Consider the following 27,084-nt stretch of genomic DNA (forward strand, 5'->3'; position numbering starts at 1 on the left):
TTTAAGAACAGAACATGGGTTTAATACAGAGGAAGGATGCATTATATTAAAATTATTTTGGAGCCTCACTACATTGTTACAGCTCATGTTGCTATTTCTTGTGTTGCTCTGTGTGGTTACTTAGATTATGATAAAAGCCCTGCACTATAGTTTTCATTGCAAAAGGCTCCATTTTTAGGCTGTCTTGTCCTAAGCACACCAATCCTTTCTGTATCTTTTCCATAATTAATCTGTTGTACAAAGAAGATATTTCCTAGTTTATCTAGAAGTCTGAAGGCACTGTGTATGGTGACTTCTATGTCTTTGTATGGAATAGTTAAAAATACCCATTTCATTTTCCATTAGCTTGAGGTATGCTCTGGTTGAACAGATGTGTTATGGAAGCAGTTTGTGACTTGTGTTGTTCTGCCAGATTGGAGGTTTTTCTTGTTTATATTGCATGTTATTGCTTGGGTATGTGGATGGATTTTGCCACTGATTGTTTTGTTCCTGGATTTTTTACTGGTCCCCAATCTGGTCCACACTCCTTTGTTTATGACTGTAACTAAGTACAAGGGGTATCCTCTCATTGAAAATTCTAAATCTTCAGCTGAACAAATCTTTAAGATTAGAGCATATGGACATTGATGTGTCAGAAAGACTGTTACATATCTTTCCAAAACTGTTAAATATTAGTTGATATAACAACACCTATTAAATGCTATAGAATGTCAGAATGTAAACTTAGTGTGTGCCATTTTACCTTGGCATTATATCAGATATGGTTGTTGTGTGATTTGCTGATTTGCATTTCATATTTGTTTTAATATAACTCACATAACCTTCTGCAGTAATGTTTCCCAACTAGTATTTGTGTATTAGTCTTTTTTATAATGTTATGTTAATACAGATTGTTAAATATAGATACATTTTAATCAGGGTACAGTTCCTTTTAATAAAAATGTTCTATATAACAATTGTAGTACACTGGCAAAAAACTCTGATTGAGAAATATGTGTGTCAAACATCTATAGATAAGTTATAAATGTGTTGATCACCTGAAGATAAATAAAAAAACAAAAAAGGACCCAAAATTTGAGTGATTTTGAATAGGTGGCTGTTCTTGAGAATACCCTCTAGAAAACTACAAAATGTAAAATATTCTATATAATTTTTTTCGCGGGTATTCTGGAGCTGTATTTTTATACGCTACAATCTTACTTGGCTAAAGAGCAATCAATGAAAATTCAGAAACCCTTTCCACACTTATCTCTGACATGTTCTAATTTACAATTTGCTGATAGATTTGTGTAAACCTGGCACCTATTCAATTTGTGACCAACAGATAAACAATTCGTTGGCATACTACATGGGCTTACAGATAATTGGCAGTTTGGTTTGATATTAAAAAAAGATCCGATTAGAAAAGTTGAATTTCTAGCTGCTCAAATCACACGATTAGAGATGCCAGAGTTCAAGTACTGGCAACCTGGTATAACTTGCATTATTGCAAATCCTGACTAATGACAACCTGGTACAACTTGCATTATTGCAAATCCTGACTAATGACAACCTGGTATACACTTGCATTATTGCAAATCCTGACTAATGACAATGAACTTGTTTTTGTAGACCTGTTCCAGATTAATATTATCAGAAGATTAATAGAATTATTAATGTTAACAATTGTGCCCATTGAAGAATGTTTACAATTAGTTTTTAAAAACCTTTCTACAGATTTTTCTTAAGCATTGTAGAAGTTTACTCTTTGATATGAAACAGGATATTATTGGTACTATTGAATTGTATGTTTAATATTTTTTAAGATTGAATGTTTGTTTTCTTGTTTTGGGGCAAGATTCTATTTCTGTTATTTTACACTTTTACAAAAAATTTTTAAGCTTTTAAAGCATTAACTGATTTGGTTGTTTTTGTATATCTTACTACATGTCTTGCATATTGCAGTTAGGTTACATAACGTAAATAAATTGTAAAAATTTTGTATATCTGGTTGAAGATCAACTGATATTTTTTTATGTTTTAAATATATAACTGTTAATTCTTTTCAGAACGGGCACTTTATTGTATGGAGTGCTGCTTTCATCCACTCTTCAATGTTGCTCTTGGCAACTGCCGGCTAGATTATAGACGAGCTGAGAATAGGTGAGTACAGTTCGCATACGGTTTCAGATTGCTGTTTTACTTTTCATGTACATCTAATTTTTGTGTAATAATCAGTAAGTTTATTATTAAAAGTTCTAATTTGAAATTTTCACTTAATTATCTCTATGCTTAGCTGCCTGTGTAAAAGTTGTCTTTTTATCAAATTTCCTTATTAACCCCCTCAGTATGGATTCCTGTATGTGGTGAGGGGATCTCCCAGGGAAAGTTCTGTTCTTTCAGTTTACCTCCTCTGGAATATAAACATCCATTTATGTGTTTGCTGAGGAGGAGAGGATCCTGGAGGTTGATGGGTCCAACCCAAACACACCACTTTGGCCTTGAATTCCTGTAGATGAGCAGCCTTGGGATGCTCTCCCTTGGGTCAGTTGGCTGGTCCACTTGGGCTAGGGTCAACTAAGTACCAGTGTTGGATGTTCTCAACAGGTGTTGTGGAGATTGTATCTGATGCTGGTGTTTGGGTATAGTGCTCACGAAACCCTGGTGTTGCTGCAGTGTCCTTGTTTGGCATTGTAGTGTATCCCCTCATAGGTTTCCTTGGTGGGTGAGGTCAGTGGGCACCAAAATATTCCTTTTTTATGATGTATCCTCCAAACAAAAACTTAAATAAAATTGTGAAAAACACCCCATAGGTAAACGACCACATCTTGAAGATTCTGAGCAGCAATCTTCAACACCTGTAACACCTGTTGTACCTCATTTTCTTATACTACATTCTCTTTCAGACAAATCTTTAGGGCAGATGTCTCCCTTTTTTATTCAGAAGGGACTAGAGGGACTTGCTGGCTCTCCAAAGTCAGTAAAGAAGCTTTGCTCTAGTGACATATTGGTGGAAACATTCACATCTCAACACAGTGAACTCCTTTTGCATTCAGAGGTGATTGGGATATACCTATTGAGGTTACACCTCATGCTACTTTGAATTCATCATAAGAAGTTACTGTTGAGAGGGATTTGAAGAACATCCCTGAGTCAGAGATTCTCACTGGTTTCTCCACACAAGGAGTTTCTGCAGTGAAGCGTATCTCCTCTTGTAAAGATGGAATTGTGATGCCAACCAATGTCCTCGTTCTGACATTTACATCACTACCTCCACCTTCCACCTTCAAGGCAATTTATCTTAATTGCAGGGTATGGCCATACATTCCAAACCCTTTCAGATGTTTCTAGTGTCAATGGTTCGGTTACTCGAAGACATCATGTCATGGTTCCTTGACGTGTGCTTGTTGCTGTGACACGGACCATGATGCCTATGAGTATAAAACGGACCCTCATCGCATCAATTGAAATAGCTCTCACCTGTTCTACTTTCATTCTTGCCCTGAATGGTTGGAAGAAAAAGAGGTGTAGCATTTGAAAATGATTCACAACATTACTTACCCTGAGGCTCAAAGTTGCTGTCCACCACTTCATCTCGGATGTATGCTGCTGCACTTCATTCTACTACTATAGTATGAGTGCAGAGAGATCTCTCTGTGCCTCCAAAAGAATCATTCTCAAACCAAATGAAAAGTATTTTGACCTCCATGGTTAAAAAAGTTGATGAATCAACTTTAACACCCATCTCTGTCCCTAATATACATTCTAACAAATCCCAAGATCCACTTCCTTTGGTTCTGGGTATGGACATTTCCTCAGATACATCTTCTTCTCCAACTCCAAGATGCAAAACAATCGTTCATTCACGTCCTTAGTCAGTGGAATCCTCTTCCAACAGCAAAGACCTGCCCAATTGACCCAGGGCAGGATACATGGTAGTTGATAGACCTCCCTCAAATAAAGACAGTAAGAAAAAAGATGTGGTCATAAACAGAAGGGTTCTCCACCCAATTTGCCTACACATAAATAAAAATGGCCACCTTGATACAATGGAACCGTCGAGGTTTATGTTCTAATCTGGATGACATTAAAACACCGATTGCTTCCTACCATCCTGTATGTCTTTCCTAACATGAAACATTTCTGAAACCTGCAGATACAATAACCTTTCAGCAGTTTTCTTTGTACAGAAATGACAGGCTGTGTAATGGACGAGTGTATGGAGGGATGGCACTGTTGGTTGATCAGCATGTGCCCACCCTGTCTTTTCCACTCGACACACCCTTGGAGACCACAGCCATCTGTGTTTACTTGGGTCATACCATCACTGTTTGTTCTCCTTACCTGTCACCTGGAGAGACATATGATCAATCAGATCTTGATGCTGTCATTTGACAGTTGCCATCTCCCTTTTTAATCTTGGGAGACTTTAATGGACACCATCCCCTCTGGGTAAGTGCTGATATTGATGGGAAGGGTTGCTTTGTAGAGCGTATGCTCTATGATCACAACCTTTCTCTTTTCAGTACTGGTTTTCTACTTATTTTCATGCACCTAGTCAATCCTTTACTGCTATTAATCTCTCAATTTTCTTCCCTTTACTATCCTTCCATTTTTGATGGAGGGTTGACAATAATCCACAAGGCAGTGATTATTTTCCTATAACTTTGAGAGAGACTGGCCATGGTCAATGCCACCTGACACGAGTGCCCTGGTAAAAGCTGGATCAAGTAAACTGGCCCTCTTCCACTGTTCTTGCAGAACTTGTTCCTGCCATCGTCCATAAGCCATCAATAGAAGACTGTGTAGCAACAGTAATTGACTGTATTATTCAGACAGTGCTCAGTGTTTTGCTAAAACCTTGAGATGATTTCCACGATATCATTGTCCATGGTGGAATCCTGCCTGCCACATGGCACAGAAGGATCAAAAACGGGATGAGATACTTTTCATAGGTATCCCACACTCTTGCACCGTATCACTTTCCAGCAGGCCCATGCACATGCTCGGTGGGTCAGACATCAAAGTCAGAAGGAATCTTGGATTAAGTACACAACCAGCATATCTTCTACCACTAGTTCCAAAGTCATAGGGGACAAGATTTGAAAGGTCAGGAGGCAATATGATTCTGTCCCTCTCTCAATCTTGCTCTCTGATGGCCAGGAAGTAACTGATATCTGGAGCATCACCAGTACTCTTGGTGAAAGCTTTTTCTGGCTAAATAAGCACTTCTGCTTCTTCCTCCACCTTCTCAAACTTTAAGACTCGGGCAAAGCAATCACCTCTTTTTTTTCGAGCTGATTCTCTCTGTGATTATAATCATCTCTCAACACTGGTGGAACTCAAATTAGCCCTTCATTGGTCTGGCAGTACATTGGTTGATCTGATGATGTACATTATGAAATGCTGTATCATCTATCTTCTGCTTCTCTTGCCATTTTTCTGATTGTTTTTAACTGGATCTGGCAGGAGAATGTTTCCTGATGCCTGGTACCAGGCTATTGTCCTACCTTTCTCTAAGTCTGGGAAGGATCTCAAGATTCCTTCAAACTATTGTCCAGTTGCTTTGACGAGCTGTCTCTGAAAGACCTTAGAGAGGATGGTTAATGCTCGTCTTGTTTGGTTCCTGGAATCACACAACCTCCTCTTGCCCACCCAGTGTGGGTTCCGATGACAGAGCTCCACCATGGACCACCTGATTTGACTTGAAACGTCAATCAGAGAAGCCTTTCTCAAATGACAATATCTTGTAAGGAGGTATGGCATTTTGTGAGACCTCCATATGTATGGGTTACATGGCCATTTGCCCATTTTTAAAGGGACAGGTGATGGACAGGAGGTTCAAAGTTCATGTGGGTTTGACACTTTCCTGTTCTTTACTACAGGAGCTTCGAGTCCCTCAGGGCTGTGTCTTGAATGTCACACTTTTCAGTATAAAGATTAATGCTGTCACTGAACAACTTCCTCTCACTATTGCAAACAGGCTCTACGTTGATGACTTTTGTATCTCATGTCAGTTGTCAAACATGAGGTATATTGAGCAACAGTTACAGATTGCCTTAAATCGTTTACTGAAGTGGATCACAGCAAATGACTTTAACTTCTCTCTCTCTCTAAAACAATTTGCATGCACTTTTGCTGCCAAAGAGGTATTCACTTTGATCCTGAACTCTGTATTGGTGAAGTTGTGCTGCCTGTGGTCCCCAAGACAAAGTTCTTGGAGCTTATCTTTAATCATAAGCTGACCTTTATACCACACATCAAGCAACTATGGGTCAAATGTACAAGAGCATTGAACGTCCTCCATGTCCTCTCTTTCACCACTTGAGGAGTGGATCGATGTTCTATGCTAAAGATATGTCATGCTCTTATTCAATCAAACTCAACTATGGATTACTGGTCCATGACTCTGCCATGACCTCAGCCTTAAAGATGCTGGACCTCATTCATCATCAAGGATTTCAGCTCTACATCAGGGCTTTCTGCATTTCCCCAGTTCAGAGCTAAAACATAGAGTCTCATGAATCTTCTTTGCACCTCTGCTATTTGCAACTTTCTTTACTATATGCTTCGAAACTTTGTTCCTTACCAAAGCATCCCACCTGGGGTTGTGTTTTTCTTCCTCAGTGGGCCATACTTTTTCAGAACAGACAATTTGCTATTGCTCCTTTTGGCATTCATATCCAGGTACAGTTGGATGAATTGGGTCTGTTCTTGGATAACATTGCTGTATTCACTTGTCAGCCCATCCCACCATGACTTCTTACAGTTCCTAAATGTGACCTATCTTTAAGTCATCTGAGAAAAGCAGATACTCCTGATTGGAAATACTGTCTGTTATTTGCTGAACATCTTTCAAACATTCCTTCCATTCCTATTTATACAGATGGTTTGAAATTGTGTGACTGGGTGGGCTCTTTCATGATTTGTTGTGGTTCAGTGGTTGCTCGCAGAATCCCCTCTACAGCTTCTGTGTTCCCTGCTGAACTATATGCCATTTCTCTTGCACTGGATCACATAGAAGCTAAGTAGTAGTCCAACTGCACTACTTATACTGACTTGCTTAGTTCTCTACTGGGCCTGGAATAGCTTCATGTTAGTTCACACTCTGTTCTCGCTGATATTCAAAAATGACTGGCCCATTTCTCTTTAACATTTACTTTTATCCAGTTTTTCTGCATACTGGGTCACTTTGGTATTCATGGGAATGAGTTCTCTGACACTGCAGCAAATCTATCTGTTCTGGCACAATCATTGCTATGTCTGTTCAATACATGGACTATGGTCCTGTTTTCAAGGCTTGGCTCCATGACAGTTGGCAGTCAACTTGGAGTGAGTAACATGAAAACAAGCTTTTCCAAATAAAACCCTCTATTGGACTATGGCTGTCTTGCTACTGTAAGGATCAGAAAGAGAAAGTTGTTCTAACTAGACTGAGTATTGGTCACAGTTTTTTAACTCATTGTTTTCTTTTATCTGGGACTGATGCACCAATGTGTTGTCTGTGTAATGCTCAGGTCACAATAAGCTACATTTTACTGTCTTGCCACCATTATAACCCACAACAACCACACCATTTTAAACATGTTCTGTCCCAAGGTTTATCTGTAATGTTAAACAGTTGTCAAAGTACATCTGGTTAAAGTTGAAATTAGAAAATGGCTGTAATGTCAAATAATTTGAAACCAGGACTGGAAAGGCCAACTTCAGATGACTAATGCTGTTAGTCATCTTGGTGAGTTGTAATTAAAATTTTGCTACCAGTCTTTTCAACCTTTTATTACTTTCTAAAAATGGTGATAATGTCAAATAACTCGGAACCAGGACTGAAAAGGCCATCTTCAGGTGATTAACAGGTGGTTTTGAACTTACCTGTTAGTCTTCCTGGTGAGTTATGATAATTACAATTATGCTACAGAAAGTCTTTTACAACTTGTGTTACTCTAGTTTTATTACTGTTGTACACTAGATGTAAAAATTGGTTTTAATGCTATTTATGTTTTTTTAAATTTTGTTTTGTTTTACCTTAAATTCCTTTTATAAATTTTATTGATTTTACTTTAATTTTAACTTTTTAACGGATGTTTTGCACAAATAGCCAAGTTGCTTTGTGCCATAAAACACCAAACCAACCTTATTAACAACTTGTGCAATGAGCACCAACCCTCTTTTCAGTGAGAGATCTGAGTTAGACTTGACAAAACAATATTGAGAGGTAATTCTGGACATTATGAGAACATGCTGTAGTTTCAACAGTAAATAAGCTTTATTTTTGAATGTGGATACTACAGAGGAAGCTAAGACCTATTCTGAGGTGACTTCATTCTTGGTCTGTCCCCCATGACAGTGGAGAACATTACTTCTATCAGATGAGTTTTCTGTTGATGTACCAGTGGTGTAGAAATACATAATTATTCATATTTTGATATTCAAATGACTCTGAAACTTCTAAGAATAAATAAGCATGTGCATCACCCAAACAAAGTTTTCTTTTGTGTCACTTCTGAATATTCTATTTTTCTGATAATCTAATCACAATGTTTTAAATATAAAATGTTTGCTCATTCTACAAAGAAAAGACAGTGATATATAAGGAAAAAGTTAGTCATCAATGAGAAATATTCACTCTTCCTATATCAACTATTTTATTCAGTTAGTTAAATTTCCTAACATAGAAAAAAACTACACATATGGAATGTGTTAAATTTTGTAGAAAACGTTTACTTAATGGAACATCCATGGAGTGAGGGGCATGGTAATTAACTTCAGTGCAAAAGTTATGTTATACATAATAAGCAGTTTCTCATCAAAATTTTGGAGCACTAATAGTATTCTATTGTTTGTTTAATGGAGTATATTTAATTTTTGGATGTATTTGAAAGTTTATCAATATAAACTATGCTGTATAATAGTGAATTTGAGATGCTACTGCCAGTTCTCTGTATAGGTAACTAAAAAGAAATATAAATACTCTATTGAATTCATTACAGCATAAAAGTGAATGTTATAGAATCATTTTGTAAGATTTTTTTTCATTACTATTAACTGACAATAGACACAAAGATCAGACTTACTGTAGAAGTCCCTAATGTGTGTGTGTGTGTGTGTGTGTGTGTGTAGCATGAAAACATGTTAAGTAGTTACTTTATTCACTTCATGTTCAGCCCAGCATGACTTGGTGGTTAAGGCACTGGACTCGTAATCCGAGGGTTATGGGTTTAAATCCCCGTCACACCAAACATGCCCGCCCTTTCAGCCCTGAGGGCATTATAATGTGGTAGTCAATCCCACTATTCGTTGGTAAAAGAGTAGCCCAAGAGTTGGGGTTGGTGGTAATGCCTTCTCTCTAGTCTTACACTACTAAAAGAGAGATGGCTAGTGCAGATAGCCCTCGTGTAGCTTTACACAAAAATCTAAACAAACCACTTTGTGTTTGAGGCTCATTTTTCTGAATAGTTGGCAGTCTGTATTTAATCACATATTAAATGAATAAATATTTTATTTTCAGGTCATTCTTTATTGCACTTTTTAAGCACATGAACTTTGTTGGTCAGCGTGGATGCTCTCGAACTGCTCTAGAATTTTGTAAAGTACTTCTTGGGTGAGATAATCTGTGTATTTACTTATATTTGTATACATCACATATTATTACTTATGCTAAATAATTTTTATTTTAAAAGTATGGTAAAATAATCTAGCTTGGAGTTTTCTGTTTCAAAAATACATTAACAAATTATAGAACTAATTGAAATTAAATCTGAAATTTCAAGAATATTTTTAAAAGCATTATAAGTGGAAAATAATTATGATGTGGTTTGACTGAAACATAATTCTTCTTTTACAGTGATTTATAACATCATTTCATTTTTCAGATTGTGTTCCACTGTAGTTGCCTTTAAAAGCTGACAAGAAATAAGTAGATTTGATAATATATTTTAAGTTCAGTGTTGCAGGTTGAAATTTAAAATGTTTTCAGGTGATAGAAAATAAACAGATATTCAAATATTCAATAGTATAGTGAGGTAGAGTTAGGTCTTTAATACTCTAGTGATGTGGAGCGAGAGCTTTTGTACCTAGTGGAGCGAGAGCTTTTGTACCCTAGTGATGTGGAGCGAGAACATTCGTACCCTAGTGATGTGGAGCGAGAACATTCGCACCCTAGTGATGTGGAGCGAGAACATTCGCACCCTAGTGATGTGGAGCGAGAACATTCGCACCCTAGTGATGTGGAGCGAGAACATTCGCACCCTAGTGATGTGGAGCGAGAACATTCGCACCCTAGTGATGTGGAGAGAGAACATTCGTACCCTAGTGATGTGGAGCGAGAGCTTTCGTACCCTAGTGACGTGGAGCGAGAGCTTTCGTACCCTTGTGACGTGGAGCGAGAGCTTTCGTACCCTTGTGACGTGGAGCGAGAGCTTTCGTACCCTTGTGACGTGGAGCGAGAGCTGCACTTTGTGACGTGGAGCTTTTCATGCACCCTTGTGACGTGGAGCGAGAGCTTTCGTACTCTTGTGACGTGGAGCGAGAGCTTTCGTACCTCATGATGTGGAACAAGAACATTTGCACCCTAGTGATGTGAAGCGAGAACTTTTGCACCCTAGAGATGAGGAGCAAGAGTTTTTGTACTCTGGAGATGAGGAGTGAGAGTTTTAACAGTGTTGTAATGGAGTAGTTTGGTTTTACAATCTAGTTGTGTTAAAACTCTCGCTCCTCATCACCAGAGTACGAAAGCTCTTGCCCCTCATTGCCAGAGTACAAAAGCTTTCATTGTTGTAGAGTAGTTTGGGTTTTACAATCTAATTGTGTGGAGTTAGAGCTTTAATAATCTAATTGTGTGGAGTTAAAACTTTAATAATCAAGTGGTGTGGAGTGAGGGTTTAATAGCCTAGTGGAGTAGAATGAGGGTTTAACAGCCTAGTTCAGTGGAGTTATGGCTTTAATATGCTGGTGGTATGGAATGACATTTTTAATGTGCTAGTAGGGTGGAGTTGGCTTTAATAGTGTAGTGGTTAAAGAGTGAAGAATTTAATCCTGTCAACATGGGTCATGGGTAAAAGGCAATTTCATTGTGTTTGTTGACTCTCATTTAAACTTATTGAACTGCTATTTTTTGAATTTATGTCAGTAAGTTTGATATCAAACTGTAGATTATAACACAAATTTCAGTACTGTAAATTAGTTAATTTCCCAGTTTAAAATCAAATTTTGAAAAAAAACAGCACCTGAATATTGATTTGTATGTCACATGATATGTTGAATACAGCATTGGTTCAAATTAGATGTTTGTAATGTCCAGATACAAAGTCTAGTTTCTTACAAATTAGATACTCAAATTACCACTATTGATAAGTTAGAACATAAAAGAAGAATCTTCTATCTTTTCAGTTTTCTGAAATATTAGTATGTTTATTGTATCAACTAAGGTAGCTCTATAAGATAACCAATCGAAAGCTCAGAATGACCCCTGTTGGCAAACTCTTTCTTTTTATTGCTATATTCCAAGAAATGTAAGGTAAGAAGACATTTGTGAGCTTGAAATTTCATATTTGTTTAGACCCAAATACATCCGAGTTACTAAGCTTGATAAATTACAGTGAATTATATGGCAATGATATATAATTTATTATTTTTGATTATTTCATAATGTATATACAAAAACCTAAAAAAAAATTACTTTGTTTTACATTCTCCATGTCTGTAACTTGATAAGGCTTAGCAACCAACTGTAAGCAGAAAACAAGTACGAAGATTAAAACTAGAGAGATAATTGTTTGCACACTTCTTTATTTACTTTCAAGAAAATATAGTTTCAAGAACTTGTTTGTAAACAGTAATAACATATATACGTATATAATGTATTATAAAACTGGCTATTGTGATCTGGCCTGGTGCATGTTAGTGGATTAGTATTTTGGATATGGTAACACGAGGGCACAGGCATCACGTCATTCCAACTTCTGTAATGTTATCCAGGCATGGCTGGAAAGTCAGTACAATAAAAATAATAAATATTTGTAAAATGTATAAATTTATAGATTTAAGCTGTTTAGACAAAATATTTGTGGCTCTGTGGTATAATTTATTGTCACTCTATAATGGAAGAAGCATAATTCATATTTGTTTCCTGATTTTTTATGATGGCTATATGGGTGGTCAAATTGACTCATCCTGCACAAAGATACAATAGTAAAAGTAACAGATAAAATATAAATTTTTCTAAAAAAAATAAAAAATAGAAAATCAGTAATTATCTGGAAGTTGTAAAGATTTTGTAAGTGAAATTCAAATATTTTCTTCTGGAATAAAAGTATTTTTAATATTAAAATTACTTTGCACATGGATAGTCAGTATTAAAAAAACAGAAAAAGTACAAGAAAAAATTACTTAAAAATCTTAACATTTTATTAGGAAATCTGAGATTTTTTATAAAAAAGCCTTATAATATTTACTAATAATCTGTAAAATGTCTTAAAGATATTTAAAAACTAAAGCAAGCACAAAATGGCTTTGAGTTCAGTCTGTGCTAAATGAGGTAATAGGTTAGTTGGGTTGAGTCGAGGCTTTTAATAGTCTAGTGGTTGTAGAGTGAGGGCTTTAATTGTTTGTTGTTGTTTGTGAATTTTAATAGTTTTTAGTATATCCAATATTTTGCAAAGCTTTCATAAGTGGATGATTTAAATACTCCTTTGTTGTATCTTTTACAAGTTATATGATATAATTCTTCCAATTTCATCGAATGCCTTTTTTTTTATTAATTTACTTTATTACTTGGAATGGAAAATCTTGGGTTGCATTATTAGCTCAATAAAGTAAGACAGGATATTCAAGGTTACATGCATGGATTTTTACTAAAATATGTGAGAACGTTTAGTTCTTTTTCTATAATTTATTGCTGTATGACAAAAAAAGTTTGAAAATACTTTAATAACTTTTAGAGTGAAAAATCAGGATTTGTGGTTATTTTATTAGCTATCAACATTAGATATTAAAATGTGACTATCAATAAATTCTAGGTCCAGTATGGCCAGGTGGTTAAGGCATTCGACTCGTAATCTGAGGGTCGTGGGTTCGAATCATGTCACGCCAAACATGCTTGCCCTTTCAGCCATGGGGACGTTATAATGTGATAGTCAATCCCATTATTCATTGGTAAAAGAGTAGTCCAAGAGTTGGCAGTGTGTGGTGATGACTAGCTGCCTTCCTTCTGGTCTTACACTGATAAATTAGGGACAGCTAGTGCAGATAACCCTCATGTAGCTTTGTGCGAAATTCATAAAAAACCAAACCAAAAAGTTCTTATTAAAGGAGACTGCTTAAGTAAACATACTAAAAATTAACCCAGTAATGAACAGAACTAAATTAAACTACTATGAGTATGCAAAGTAATTTTAATTAGTATTAGCTTCTGATCAAAGCAAACTACCTGTATAAATCAGAACCTAGTGATGAGAATAGCTAGTTAGGTATTATGTTCATAGAATATTACTTATAAGCATAGTTTCCTCAGATGGATACATAGCTTAACAGTGTTTTCACTTGTAAAATGTGCAGTATCTCATTAGCTAAGGTTGATTAGAATGAATTGATTCATCAGTTGGATCTCCTCATTTATAATAATATTATTCCCATCCATAATGCCAATAATGTTCCATAATATTTGGCCAATTTAGAAGATTTAGGTAATTTTTTAATCCAAATACTAAACTAAAAATGCAAAAGTGTCAGAAGATTATACAATACAAAACATATAAAAAACATAAACGATTATTCACATTAAATATACTAATCAAAACTGCCAATGAAACTAACATTAAAAAAAGAATATAACATAATGTACTTCCAAGTTATACAAACTTGTCATGACATAAAAATCTGTTCAGTGTAGATATTATTATGTTGGTTGTTTAGTGAATGAATATTACATGATTGTTTAGTTTTTTTTATTATAAGAGAGAGAGAAAATTAGATAATTATTGGAAGTTGTGTTTGTAACTTGTTGATTGCAAGAATTTAATGAGCATATATAAAAAATATAAACATATATAAATAGTATGAGATAATAGCAGACGAGAGTAAAGTCATGTCCAAGGAAAAGTTTGGTGTGAAGTTATCTTCAGTAGAAGCGATAGGCCTAACATTTAATATCTTAGAGTAAGACTAACAGTAACAAAGGAGATAAAGAATATAATTTATACCGCCAAAGCATAGTTTTAAAGTGACTGAATCAGCCTGAGTACACTTTGATAAAAGAGGATATTTTGAAGAAAGAAGAGCAGAAAATGACTGTGGTAACTGATGCCACAATTGTAAGTGAATTACAAACAGAATATTAGTGCAATAGGAATGTGAAATGGTAGTTTGGCTTGAGAACATAAATTCTAAAGTAATTAAGTAGGTGTAAGTGACATTTTGACAAGAAGAAGATAACCATGTAGTGTTTATGATATCCCTATGATCACTGTAGTGTAAATAATTTGTTGTATATATGTTTAATTAGTTTCAAATATATATTATTTTGAAAGCAAGTGGAGTGCATGCTATTCATTTATCATTGAATTTATCTCCAATGAGTCACAGACACCTACTGTAGAATAATCCTAAGACCAATAACAACACAGCATGTATTTATACTGTAAAGAAGTATAAATAAAAGCCTATAATTGGCAAACATAACCATAAACATCTGAAAATTTTATAAATAGTTTAATTATTATGGTGTGAATGTATTTTCTGAGCTAGTGAAGCATGATTATAATTTATTACACCTGTCATAAGACATTAACATAAAGTCTATTTATTTTTTTAACACTAAAGTCTTTATGTAGTCCCTCATGGGTGAGCTCTGGATTGTACAAAATATGTCATGAAGAATGGAGATGACAAACATAATGTGGTTAGAACACTTATTATGGCAAACTTTAACTAAATTGTTGTCTCTTCACATATATAAACAACATGACAGATAAAAAGGTTTCTTTTGTATCTGATTACAGCTTAGACCCAGATGGTGATCCTCTTGGTGTGACCTTGATTGTTGACTTCTATGCTATACGTTCAGAGCAGTATATTTTCCTTATCAAAATGTATCATGAATGGGATAGTGTACGAAATCTTTCTCAGCTCCCAAACTTTTCCTTCTCTGTATCATTAGCTACATTTTTACAAGCTATACAGGAAGGTGGCTCAACCAAAGAGGCAGATGAATTGGTAAGTCTTATCTTGTGTAACAGCTTTTCTTCTTGTGCTTTGTTATTACCAATGTAATAAATGTGTTTTGTCTGATGAGATCTGTAAAAAAAATCATACAGTTTTGTATTGTTTTAAATATGAAAAATTGTTTGGGTATGACAATTATAAATAAGTTAATATTACTTATGTAAAGAAAATCATATTGAAGTATTGTCTGATATTTACAAACTTGAGTCATCAATTAAAACACAAAAATTGTACAAATAAAAATATCAAAATAAAAATTATTATTTTACTGCTAATCCATGTAATATACATTACACACGTATATCAAAATGAATTCCCTTGAGGTGGATTCCTGTAATTTGTAAGGGAACTTCTCAGAGAGGGTTCTGTACTTTCTGTTTATTTTCTTTGGGATTGAAACATCCATCTACGTGTTTTGTGGTGCATGGCAGCCTGTGAAGGGAAAGAGAGTGTCCTGGTGGTTGTGGGGTCCAACACTAACACACCACTTTGGCCTTAAATTCCTGTAAGTGGGTGGCTTCCTCCAGGGTCAGTCGCTGGTCCACTTGGGCTATGGTCAGCCAAGTACTAGTGTTTGATGTTTTCAATGGGTGTTGTGGACATTGTGTCTGATGCTGGTGTTTGAGTATAGTGCTCATGAAATCCTGATGTTACTGTAATGTCCTTGTTTGGTGTTATAATGCGTTCCCTCGTGGGACTCCGTGGTGGGCAGTGGACACTGAAATATTCTTTCTTTATTATGGATCCCCCAACTCAAAAATAAAATAATAAAAACACAGACCACAGGTAAATGACCACATCTTGAAGCTTTTGAACAGTAATCTTTAACTTCTTCAACACCTGTACCCCATTTTCTGGTATTAAATTATTTATCAGATAAATCTTTTGGGCAAATGTCTTCCTTTTTTATTCAGAAGAGACTAGAGGGCTTGTTGGCTCTCCTAAGTCATCCTGGGGACATTCTGGTGGAAACATTCACTCCAAACACAGTGAATTCCTCTTGCATTCAAAGGCCATTGGGGATATACCCCTTGAAGTTACTTCCCATGCTACTTTGAATTTTTCATGAGGAGTTATTGTTGAAAGAGATATGAAGAACATCCTTAAATCAGAGATCCTTGCTGGTTTCTCCATTCAAGGAGTTTCTGCAGTGAGGCATATCTCCACTCACAAATATTGAATTTTGCTGCTAACCAGTGTCCTGATGATGACATTTACATCACCATGCCCACCTGAATCTTCTCAGATCTTTCCAATGTCAGTGGTTTGGTCACTTGAAGACACCATATCGTGGTTCCTTGATGTGTGCTCATTGCAGTGGCAAGAATCATGATGCTTACAAGTGTGAAATGGACCCTCATGTTAGTTTTAATGGCTCTTACTCCTCTTACTTTTGTTCTTGCCCTAGTTGGGATGAATAGTAACTTTCAAGCTTTGGGGTAAGAAATGTGAACCATTTTCAAATGTTGTACCTCTTTTTCCTCCACTCTGTCTTCAACGTATGCAGCTGCACTCTCTTCCACTACTACAGTAGGAGTGTGGACAGATCTCTCCTTGTCTGTGACAAAGTCGTTTTCAAAACATAAAGAATCTTTCACCCTCCGTGGTTAAGACAGTTGATGAGTCAATGTCAACACCTATCTCTGTCCCCACCATTCCTTCCAGTGGCTCCCTGGATCCCCTTCCTTTGGCTCCAACTTCTGGTGTTTCTTTGGATTCATCCTTTTTGGCCTGAGATGCAGAACAATTTTTTTCATTCATGCTCTCATTTACCGGAATCTTCATATACTGCATATGCCCATCAACCCAGGGCAGAATCTGTGGAGGTTGATAAGTTTTCTAATTAAGAGAAATGACATAATCCAAAACAGAAGGGCTCTCCACTCAGTTGTCTTCCACATAAGTAAAAATGGACACTTTGATACAGTGGAACTGTCGAGGTTTGCATTCTGATTTGTATTACATCAAATTGTGTCTTTTCGTACAAGAAACATTTCTAAAGCCTGCAGTTACAGTCATCTTTTGGCAGTTTTCTTTGTACAGAAATGACAGGTTTTATGATAGACAAGTGCATGGAGGGGTGGCATTACTGGTTGATCAGCATGTACCTGCCCTGTTTTTGTACTCAATATACCTTTGGAGGCCACAGCCATCCCTGTTTTCTTGGGTTGTACCATCATTGTTTGTTCTCTTTACCTGTCTCCTGTAGAGACCTATGATCAGTCAGACCTTGATGCTTTCATTGAACAGTTACCAACTCCTTTTTTAGTTTTGGAGGACTTTAATGGACATGATCCTCTCTGGGATGGCTCTGGTATTGATGGGAGGGGTCATTCTGTAGAGTGTGTACTCTCAGATCACAACCTTTTTCTCTTCAGTATTGGTTTTTATACCTATTTTCATACACCTAGTCAGTCTTTTGTTGCTATTTATCTCTCTATCTACTTCCTTTCACATTTCTCTTGGGGTGTTGACAGTAATCCATGGGGCAGTGATCACTCCTGTCCTTTTGAGAAAAAACTGCCTGTGGTCAATGCCATCCAACTCACTTGCTTTGGTGGAAGCTGGACCAGGCCAGCTTGACCCTCTTTTACTGCTTCTCAGAACTTGATTCTACAGTTGTCTGTAAAGCATAGATAGATGACTGCATGGCAGCAGTGACTAATTGTATTATCCAGGCAGCTGTTCTATGTATTCCTAAAATTTTGACACATTTTCCATGGTATCCTTGTTTGTGGTGGAATCCTGCCTGCCACATGGCACAAAAGACTAAAAAAACGGGCCTGGCATACCTTTTGTAGGTATCCCACACTTTCAAACCTCATTTCTTTTCAGCAGTCTCATGCAAGTGCTTGGCAGGCAAGAAGTCAAAGCCAGAAGGAATGTTGGTTTAAGTTTACAACTAGCATCTCTTCTACCACCAGTTCCAAAGTCATATGGGACAAGATTCAGAAGGTCAGTGAGCATTATACTTCTTCCCCTCTTTTGATCTCGCTTTCCAATGCCCAGAACATTGCTGATACTCTTGCCAAAAACTTTTCTTGTGCATCTAGCACTTTTACTTCATCCTCCCCACATTTGTAGCTGTCAAGACTCGGGCAGAGCGATTGCCTCTTTCATTTTGGACTGATCGTTTTGATGACGATATCGCTCCTTTACACTGATGGAACTCAAGCTTGCTCTTCATTGGTCTGGCAATAAATCAGTTGGACCTGATGATATTCACTATGAGATTCTATGCCGACCAGCTGTCTCGGTGAGATATTATAGAGGATGGTTAATGCTTATCTTACTTGGTTTTTCAAATCAAACAACTACCTCTTGCCCACCCAGTGTGAGTTCCAACAACAACATTCCACTGTGAACCACCTGATTTGACTAGAAACTTCGATCTGAGAAGCGTTTCTCAAGCAATAACATCTTGTATCAGTATTCTTTGACCTTGAGAAGGCTTACAGCACTATGTGGAGGCACAGCACTTTACAAGACCTCCAGTCATATGGGTTGCATCTCCATTTGCCCATTTTTATTAACAATTTTTTAATGGATCATTGATTCCAAATTTTTGTAAGTTCAATGCTTTTCTGTTCTTTCCTACAGGAACTTGGTGTCCCTGAAGGCTGTGTCTCGAATGTCACACCTTCCAGCATGAGGTTTATTTAGCACCAGCTACAGACTGCCTTTAATTGTTTACTGAAGTGGATCACAGCAAATGGTTTCATGTTTTCTCTCTCTAAAACCGTTTGCATGTACTTTTGCTGCTCTGGTACTATCACTGCCATGCCTGTTCCATACATGGACTATAGTCCTGTATTCAAGACCCAGGTCCATGCCACTTGGCAGTCGACTTGGAGTGAGCAATGTGAAAACAAGCTTTTTGAGATCAGACCTTCTGTTGCTCTTTGGTTGTCTTGTTTCTGTAAGGATCAGAAGGAGGAACTTGTCCTGGCTAGGCTACATATTGGTCACAGTTTATTAACTCATAGTTTTCTTTTGTCTGAAACTGATGTACCAATGTGTGGTTTACGTGACACTCAAGTCACAATAGCTCACACTTTACTGTCATGCCACTGTTATGACCATGAGCAACTGTACCATTTTAGGCATGTCTTTACTATGGGTTCACCCATGAAGTTGGGTAGTGTCATTTATGATGGTGATGCTGTCCACCTCAGTTGCATTTTAATTCTTAATTGTTATTTGGTGCTTGATGGCCTGATTGCTTTGTGCCAATAAATGTCAAACAACCAATCAGAATGAATAAAATGTATATGACAGGAGGAAGTGAGCCAATTAGCATGTTTACACACACATCAGCCTTTAGGTTAACATTTTCCTTGATGCATTTTATATAAACAACAGGCTTTCAAGAAGATATACACTGGTTCTCAAATGTGAAACAAAACTTTTGCATACTTTAGTTATGGATTGGACCTAAAAAAAAGTCCACAAAAAGCTGAACAGAAACGTACACCATTGGAGTCTGGAGTAATCAGTTTGAATTGTTAGATTGATCTGTTTGTGATTTGATAGAAAGAACCTAATTAATATTGTTTCAGTGATAAATATTTTATTGCTTGATGACCACATGTATATTTCATTTTAAGCATTCTAAATGTGAAGAAGCACAGTAACATAATAAAAGTACTAACAGACTTCTTTTATGCATTAAAACTTCATCTTACTATAACAGTATCTTTTGTCTTCAGTTTTAATTAATTATATCACTGGCATGTTTGGGGTTTTAGGTCAGAAGTTAATATTAATTTCATCTTATTTCAGATAATTATGAGACCTTCAGTTAGAATTTAATAAAGACGACTTCATAAATCTTATACGATTTCAATAAACTTTTATAATTGTAGTATTATGGATGGTACAAGTAGATTTATCAACCACAAAAAGTGGTATGGTGAACATAAGCAAAAATATTACATTAATTGAAGGATTACAAATTATTCAACTTTGTCAATGTAATGTAGAGAAATAAATTTGTATTTATAAATGAACTACTGTATAGCTATTCTAAAACCTCATATAGCCATTATGTTTGCATATTTTCAATAACAACACATTATAGTTTGTTTCACATTTCGGTTTTAATCTTTACTTTCAGCTTCAAAAAGCTTTGATCATGTTTCCTTCTGTCTTGATCATCCTATTGGATAAATGTAGTGTCACACCTGATGAGAAAGTAGCTAAACATCCTTTCTTTAGTTCACAAGGTAACCAAAGGTAGGAAAATCAGATTTGTTTAACATTAAGAGGATATGATTACCTAGTGGAAAATGATCGTCTTTCTTTGCATCACAAGATAACCATTAGTAAAGTTACAGTGTGTAAATTCCAAAGTTTTTCTTAGGTTGCAAGTTGAACAACAGTAAAATTACAAACTGTTAAATTCTCAACTTACATTAGGTAATGAGCTGTTTAATGATGAGGTTAAAAGTGTTAAATCAACAAATATTTTTTAACCTTTAACCTGATCACTATGAGTTTACATTGTGTAGAAAAGTACCATATTTTCCCTTCTCTCTCAGTTTAGCAATATAAATATGCTGTACATATTTGTCTGTTTAGCATTACAACGGGTAATGAATTGACTTTTACAAATGGTAGCTTTTTCTTCCCATCTTCTGTGTTTGTTGCATAATATATACAAATACCCAATTTAAAACTAGCTTTGCAAAACATGAACATGATACTGATAAAGCATGTGGTATAAGTGCACTTGTACTGTATGCTCAAAAATAGAATTGAAGACTGAGGTAGGTTGAAATTAATACATGCTAAATGTTTTTAATATCCATTAATCACATAAAGTAGTTTAGACTAATGTACATAAAATAAACATTACATGCATGAGCAGGCTGTGTGTGGCTTGAGGGTTAGTGTACTTGGACGATGAATTGAAAGATTCCATTGTTTGTGCCCCATTGCTGCAAAAAGGTACTTTTGAATGTTGCAACTGTGGTGTAAAAATGTTTGATGGTCAGATTCCTCTATTTGCTTATGCAAGAGTAGTCAAAGAGTTTTTAGTGATGGCTGTTAACTAGTTTCCTTCTTTCTACTGTGTCAGGTCTGTCAGCTCTAAATTAGAGATGGCTATGCACCAGTAACCTTTTGTGTACTTTGCATGAAAACTCCAAAACAAACCGTTAAAGATTGTTTGGGTTAAAGTCATGGGATATTTATTACACAGATCAGTTTGGGATAGATGAAAAGATCAGATATAGATTTGTCACATTTAAGTGAATTATTTCCAGAAATGTTTTATTTTAATTTTATAGATGAATAACTTATCACAACCTATTTCAGTCAGTCACCAGGATTGCAACAGTTGGTTTCTCTCTATGTGGGCCGTTGTCATGGGCTGTGGAAATCTCCAGAAGTAATGGAGTGGTTGGAAAGAAATGTAAATGAAGTAATCCATCGTGTCGAAAGTAAAGACCCATTTGTTAAAGATTGCAAGGAGAAGTGAGTTTTTTTTATCATGCAATAGGACTGAATAATATACCAAATAAAACTAAATAACCACTCTTTTAAGTGTAGCCCTATTGTGAAGAGCTCATGACCATAGAGCACAAGATAATTGAGATTATCACCAAATGTGAGTTCACTTTTTCATGTAAAATGTTCAGGTGAATGTAATGTAATTCGTATCCAGTGCAAATAAACAAAGTACTAATTTTGTTGTGAAACAAAGTACCTGTTGCTAAGGCCAATGTGAAACAATGGGTTTAAAAAGAATCAAAATATCAAATATAGCTACAAACTTACTGCATCTTAGTCTAAAATATGAAGTTCAGTGATTATACAGGTAACTGGAAATCATGTATACAAGTCTGTTGTGTGTAGGTAATAAATGCCTATATTTGTTATAGTTACTGAGTACTGAAATATACATCTATTTGGTATAACTGCAAACAAAATGGATTTCAGTTGATGTAACAAACAAACATAATCTAATATGCAAAGAGAATTAATGTAAAACTTGGCTAAATAGAAAAATGTAGCAAAGCGCACATAACCAATCTCTGTATAACATGCAAATCACTTGAAGTGGATTTTAGTTTGTGTAGTGACGTATGGCATGTGTGCAGTCCAGAACTGTGCTTAAAACTGAATCAAAGAAGATACACAATATCTTGATGGGGTGTAACAGTAATATTAATGATGGTGTTGCATCAGTGTTTGTTTATATGTTTGATTCATTTTATGGACCATTAGGAGATCTGTTCGCTACCAAGGAACCCCACGGAACATCCTGAGGCACATCATTCTGTCAGGGATTAAAGAAGCTACTGTCACTTTACCCCAGGTGGGCCTGCTATTGCAAATTAATAACTTTTTCTGAAGGACATATTGTTCAGTGTTTTAAAATATCATTAGCATAGATTTATAATTTTTAGCTGAAACTTTAGTGAGATCTTCAGATTCTTAATGAGCAATGTAGACTTTAACAACCATTTGACAACATGCCTTCCAACTGAATCTAATCGCATCTCCCATAAATCAACACTGTTGCTTGCTTACAGATACTGTTATGTGCCTTTTTAGACAGAAGGTTTAAGAAATATAGCTTATGTTTTGGTAATACAGAAAAACTAGAAATATACTCTGTGTTTCTTAACCTCTGGTCCCATGGACCCATAGTGGTCTATGAGCATTTTAAGTGAGGGTTTGAAACAGTAAAGATTGAGTTTTCCTCATATTATATTTAAAAAAAATAAGAAAAAATTTTTTTATTTGAAAGCTTCATTAACATGTTTATGGCATTTTTTTACACAATATGGTCAGATTTTGCAGCTATATCTATCTGAATATAAGGGTTTGAATGATTATCTTGGTTCGTAAATGAGTTCATGAGGAAACAGAAGGTTGAGAACCACTGTTCTAGTCGTTTCTTTCTTGTTTTATAATTCACGTTTACTTTCCTTGTCAATTTTGAAACTGTACATCAAAAGTTACATTAATCTTTATTATATTGTAGCTGGAGTCATCATTGGTCACTGCATAATAATTTTAACAAGTTTCATTTACAACTCAACATTTTGAAAATATTTTTTTTATTAGGAACTAACTCAGACACCAATATTTGGGTTTGATCCCTTGCCTCCAAAAGATGCAATCACTAATTACTCAAGACCACCCAGGTAAATGTGTTTATTGTGTGAAATGCATAGTTATTTAGTGTATGTGTTAATATTTGTATGAATCATTAGTGTTGAGTCTGTAATCTCTTAAATATCTTGGTATTATGCCAGTAGTGATGATCAATAGGAAAATATATTGATTTATAATATGTATAGGTGTTATTGTTTGATAATGTTTCAGATGTTAATGTTGAGTATCATTGTTTCAAGTGTTATCTTCTTGTTTTAGTAATAATGAACAGGAAAATAATGTTAAAAGAATCCCACTCTTAAATATTGTATGATACATAACTAAACAGAAGCTACTGAAAAGAAACCAATAACTATAACATTTTAATTTAACTAAATGGATGAGTTCCTGTTCTTGGAAAATGACTTAGTATTTTCACAAAAACAATTTTGTGAAATATCACAATATCTTTGGAGGATTTTGTTAGAAAACAAAATCAATTGAAATGGAAGTATAAATATGGGAACAAATTGTTTAGGAACAAAAATACTTTTGTTGTGTGGGTGATTTTCTGCAAGTTTTAAGACATGAAGTTTTATCAAGCATGTTAAAAGGTTCATATGACAAAGGTTAGATAATAAAGCACAATTTTTAAGGCCTAATTTGAGAACAGAAAAAAATCATTGATTTGAAAACAAAACAAAGGTTGTGGTGAATTATTATGATTGTCAAAATAAGATGGATTAGTTGCTAGGTGATCGCTATGAATTGATTTTAAGGAAGAACCTTATTAAAGGTAGGGTAAAAGACATCAGTTTCCATTGGACTCCTTAGATTCAACCCTGAGATCTATTGGATCAGCCAAAGGAGCTGTCGGATATGATTTGGGGGAAATTTTAGCATTGTGAATTACGAGAAACCTATGTTTTAAGAAATACCAGGCACTTTATTAGTCTATTGAATACACTTAATACTCGTATATTTCTAGTTAGCTTTGATGTCTTGCCCTTGTGTTATGCTAATATTGGTCAAAAGAACCTAATTGGACTTTTTTCTCCTACCTATAGGACACAGCTTTCTTGTGGTTAATTAATAAGTATGTGTGTGTTCTCTACCACTTAAACCTGCATCTAAATTTAATGAGATTTGTGTGATCAACTTTGAAGGGTAAAGTGTAGGTAGTGCTTAAACACCCATTTCTGATGACATTTTCTTTAATATGTTTGAGTACATTGTTTATTAAAGTTCAATTAATTTAGGACCTTTTAATTCCTTCATAGAGGTTCATGATATTTTTGCTATACTTATTTTTGAGCAAATGGTTGAACAGTTTCTAACAATATAGCATTTACTGATAACAAGAGAATTGAAGAATTACATTTTCTTAACATAATCATTAAAAATATAATTATCCTTTCAGAGCATCACAGGTTTCAGTAAAAACTCCCTCAGTTTTATCTAGATTGGACTTTGATTCATTATAAACCTCAAAGAATAGGGGTTATTGATATTTTACTGACTGTCCCTAGTGATAAGTCTTTGGATTTACAGTGTTAAAATCAGGGGTTCAATCCCTTTAGTGGACACAGCAGATAACTCAATGTGGCTTTGCTATAAGAAACATATTTTACCAGCCACAGCTAAAGTAATTTACAGTTCAAAGGAAAGGTTGAATGAGAAAAGTAAATTATTTAGTAAGTGTGCTGGAAATAAATAATTTCTTTTCTGCTGATACTCTGAAAAAATGTTTGATTGGTGAAAGGATTCCAAAAAAATGGAGAATATATTTGTCCATCAGCTGTTTTAAAAAGAATATAACACGAGGTAAAAAAATTGACAGTTTCTAATTTGGGTTCAATTTATGTAATTATTTAGTAGGAAAATGAACGAATTTCTTTTCTAAAAAAATAATTAAACTAGCTGTAGCTGAAAAAGAGATTTTGTAGTATGAAAGACGCTGATTGTAGTTGTCTTCATATGGGGATGACTGGGTCAAATTTAGATTTTAGGCATCACTTGTCTATTAGCATTTCAGAGATGTAATAACAGTGAAAATAGAAAAAATATACTTGTTTGTTGCTTAACTACATGATGTGAATAGACCAAAATAAAAAGTTATTTTTTATAAAACTTTAAGATATGAGTAAATAAAATGAAAGGAATGTTTATATTTGATTTAGGGTTAATGAAGGTCATGCTTATTGATTGCTTTATGTAATGTACCTGATAATGTCACAGTAACTGCGAGAAAACATAGTTTCACCACTGCTGTGTGTATGTATATTATATTTCTCTTTAATATCATTTTTAATAAGAAAATAAGTATAAATTAGTGTAGATATATTTTTAATTTTAATATAGTGCTTGAGTTATCATTTGGAGATTATATCTTTAACACTAATCTGTGATTAAACCTACTTTCTGTAACCGTATGTTTTTATAATCGTCTATCTTGCTACTTATTATACTCATTGTTATTTCTTTTTATTAAGAAAAAAAATGCACATCATAATAATATCAAATATATTATTAATGTATAAAAGATTTTGAGAAGACACTTCACTTGTTCAACATTGCTTTGGAGTAAGAAAATTTGTTAGAAACAATATCTGTTGTTTCCTTTTAATTTATAATATTACCAACCATACTATCATTGAAAATTATAGGTAATTTATGTGTGTGAAACATGTTCGTGTGGGTTTCCATCACACGCCAATTTTTTACTGGTAGTAGACGTGGAACTATAATACGTATATTAGTAGAGTAGGATTAAATATAGAATATCAGAGTTTGGAATACCAGATAGCATTTGGAAGAATTCTGATAGAAGTCTTGGAAATGCAGATACACTCCACAATTTCAATTTCAAACGTTAAATATTTTATTCAAGTGGCAACAGAAATTAAAACTTGCAATGAAATCATAGGTACACGAGATAGATAATACAGTGACTAAACATTCGGAAAAATTTTATGTAAATGTTGAATATGTTTTGAATAAATTTAAAGAATTTATCAATATTCATAACTTAAATAGAAAGCCTAAACATGGTGATATGGTGTAAGTGTAGGATGGTTACATGTAAAAGTCATTCATAACTATATATTTTCTTTTTTAAATACAAATCAATCTCAAATTTTGTTAAAAGTAAATAATGTGAAGTTAAACTATATTACACTGCAATTTACTTCTTATAATCAAACATTTTGTGTGAATCTGAGCAATCATTAATAAACCGTCACCAAAAGTGACTATATTCTAAAGGTTCTATAATTGGAAATAATCACCACTTGTTGCCAGTAACCATTCAGGTTTTCCAGTATAACTTAAAAGTTTATGGTTTTATGTAGCACAAGTTTTATTTCTAAGTCTTGTGCTAATGACCCACGTTAGCTCTTATTACCTAATCTAGGTCTCAACCCACTGACAATCATGGAGTTCTAAGTATGTTTTTCCGCTCCCTCCTACCAAACTATCACCTGGTGAGTTCAGAACTTTTATGATTTAGAATTTTGCTCCATCTTCTTAATAAACATCAAATTAAAAATAATTAAATTATTAAAGCATGCTGAGACAGAATTGTGAGAAACCAATTTGTATTAGTGTATAGTGTATTTTTTTCATATGCTAATGATAGTGTGCATAGCACAAAATGACCCATCACTTTTTTCAGTTACCAGCAGATGGAGCTCATGGTGAAAGGAATGTTGCTGGTAATCAAGAGGAAGCTGCTGAAGGTGAGCATCGAGGAACCGATACAAATGACTTAAGGCGTAGCGT

General features: G+C 34.9%; 1 protein-coding gene across 1 annotated transcript in view; it reads left to right on the top strand.

Annotated features, from left to right (window-relative positions):
• Nucleotides 1-27,084, top strand: part of Nulp1 (Nuclear localized protein 1) — a 46,462-nt gene that overhangs the window by 15,952 nt on the left and 3,426 nt on the right. Inside the window, 9 exon segments of the mRNA XM_076502312.1 lie at nucleotides 2,049-2,142; nucleotides 9,488-9,580; nucleotides 14,976-15,189; nucleotides 20,315-20,433; nucleotides 21,517-21,675; nucleotides 22,429-22,519; nucleotides 23,275-23,354; nucleotides 26,717-26,786; nucleotides 26,978-27,082. Of these exon segments, the coding sequence (XP_076358427.1) occupies nucleotides 2,049-2,142; nucleotides 9,488-9,580; nucleotides 14,976-15,189; nucleotides 20,315-20,433; nucleotides 21,517-21,675; nucleotides 22,429-22,519; nucleotides 23,275-23,354; nucleotides 26,717-26,786; nucleotides 26,978-27,082 (1,025 nt within the window).

Source organism: Tachypleus tridentatus, chromosome 5 (assembly GCF_004210375.1).
Source record: "Tachypleus tridentatus isolate NWPU-2018 chromosome 5, ASM421037v1, whole genome shotgun sequence".
In the NCBI taxonomy this organism is placed as follows: domain Eukaryota; kingdom Metazoa; phylum Arthropoda; class Merostomata; order Xiphosura; family Limulidae; genus Tachypleus; species Tachypleus tridentatus.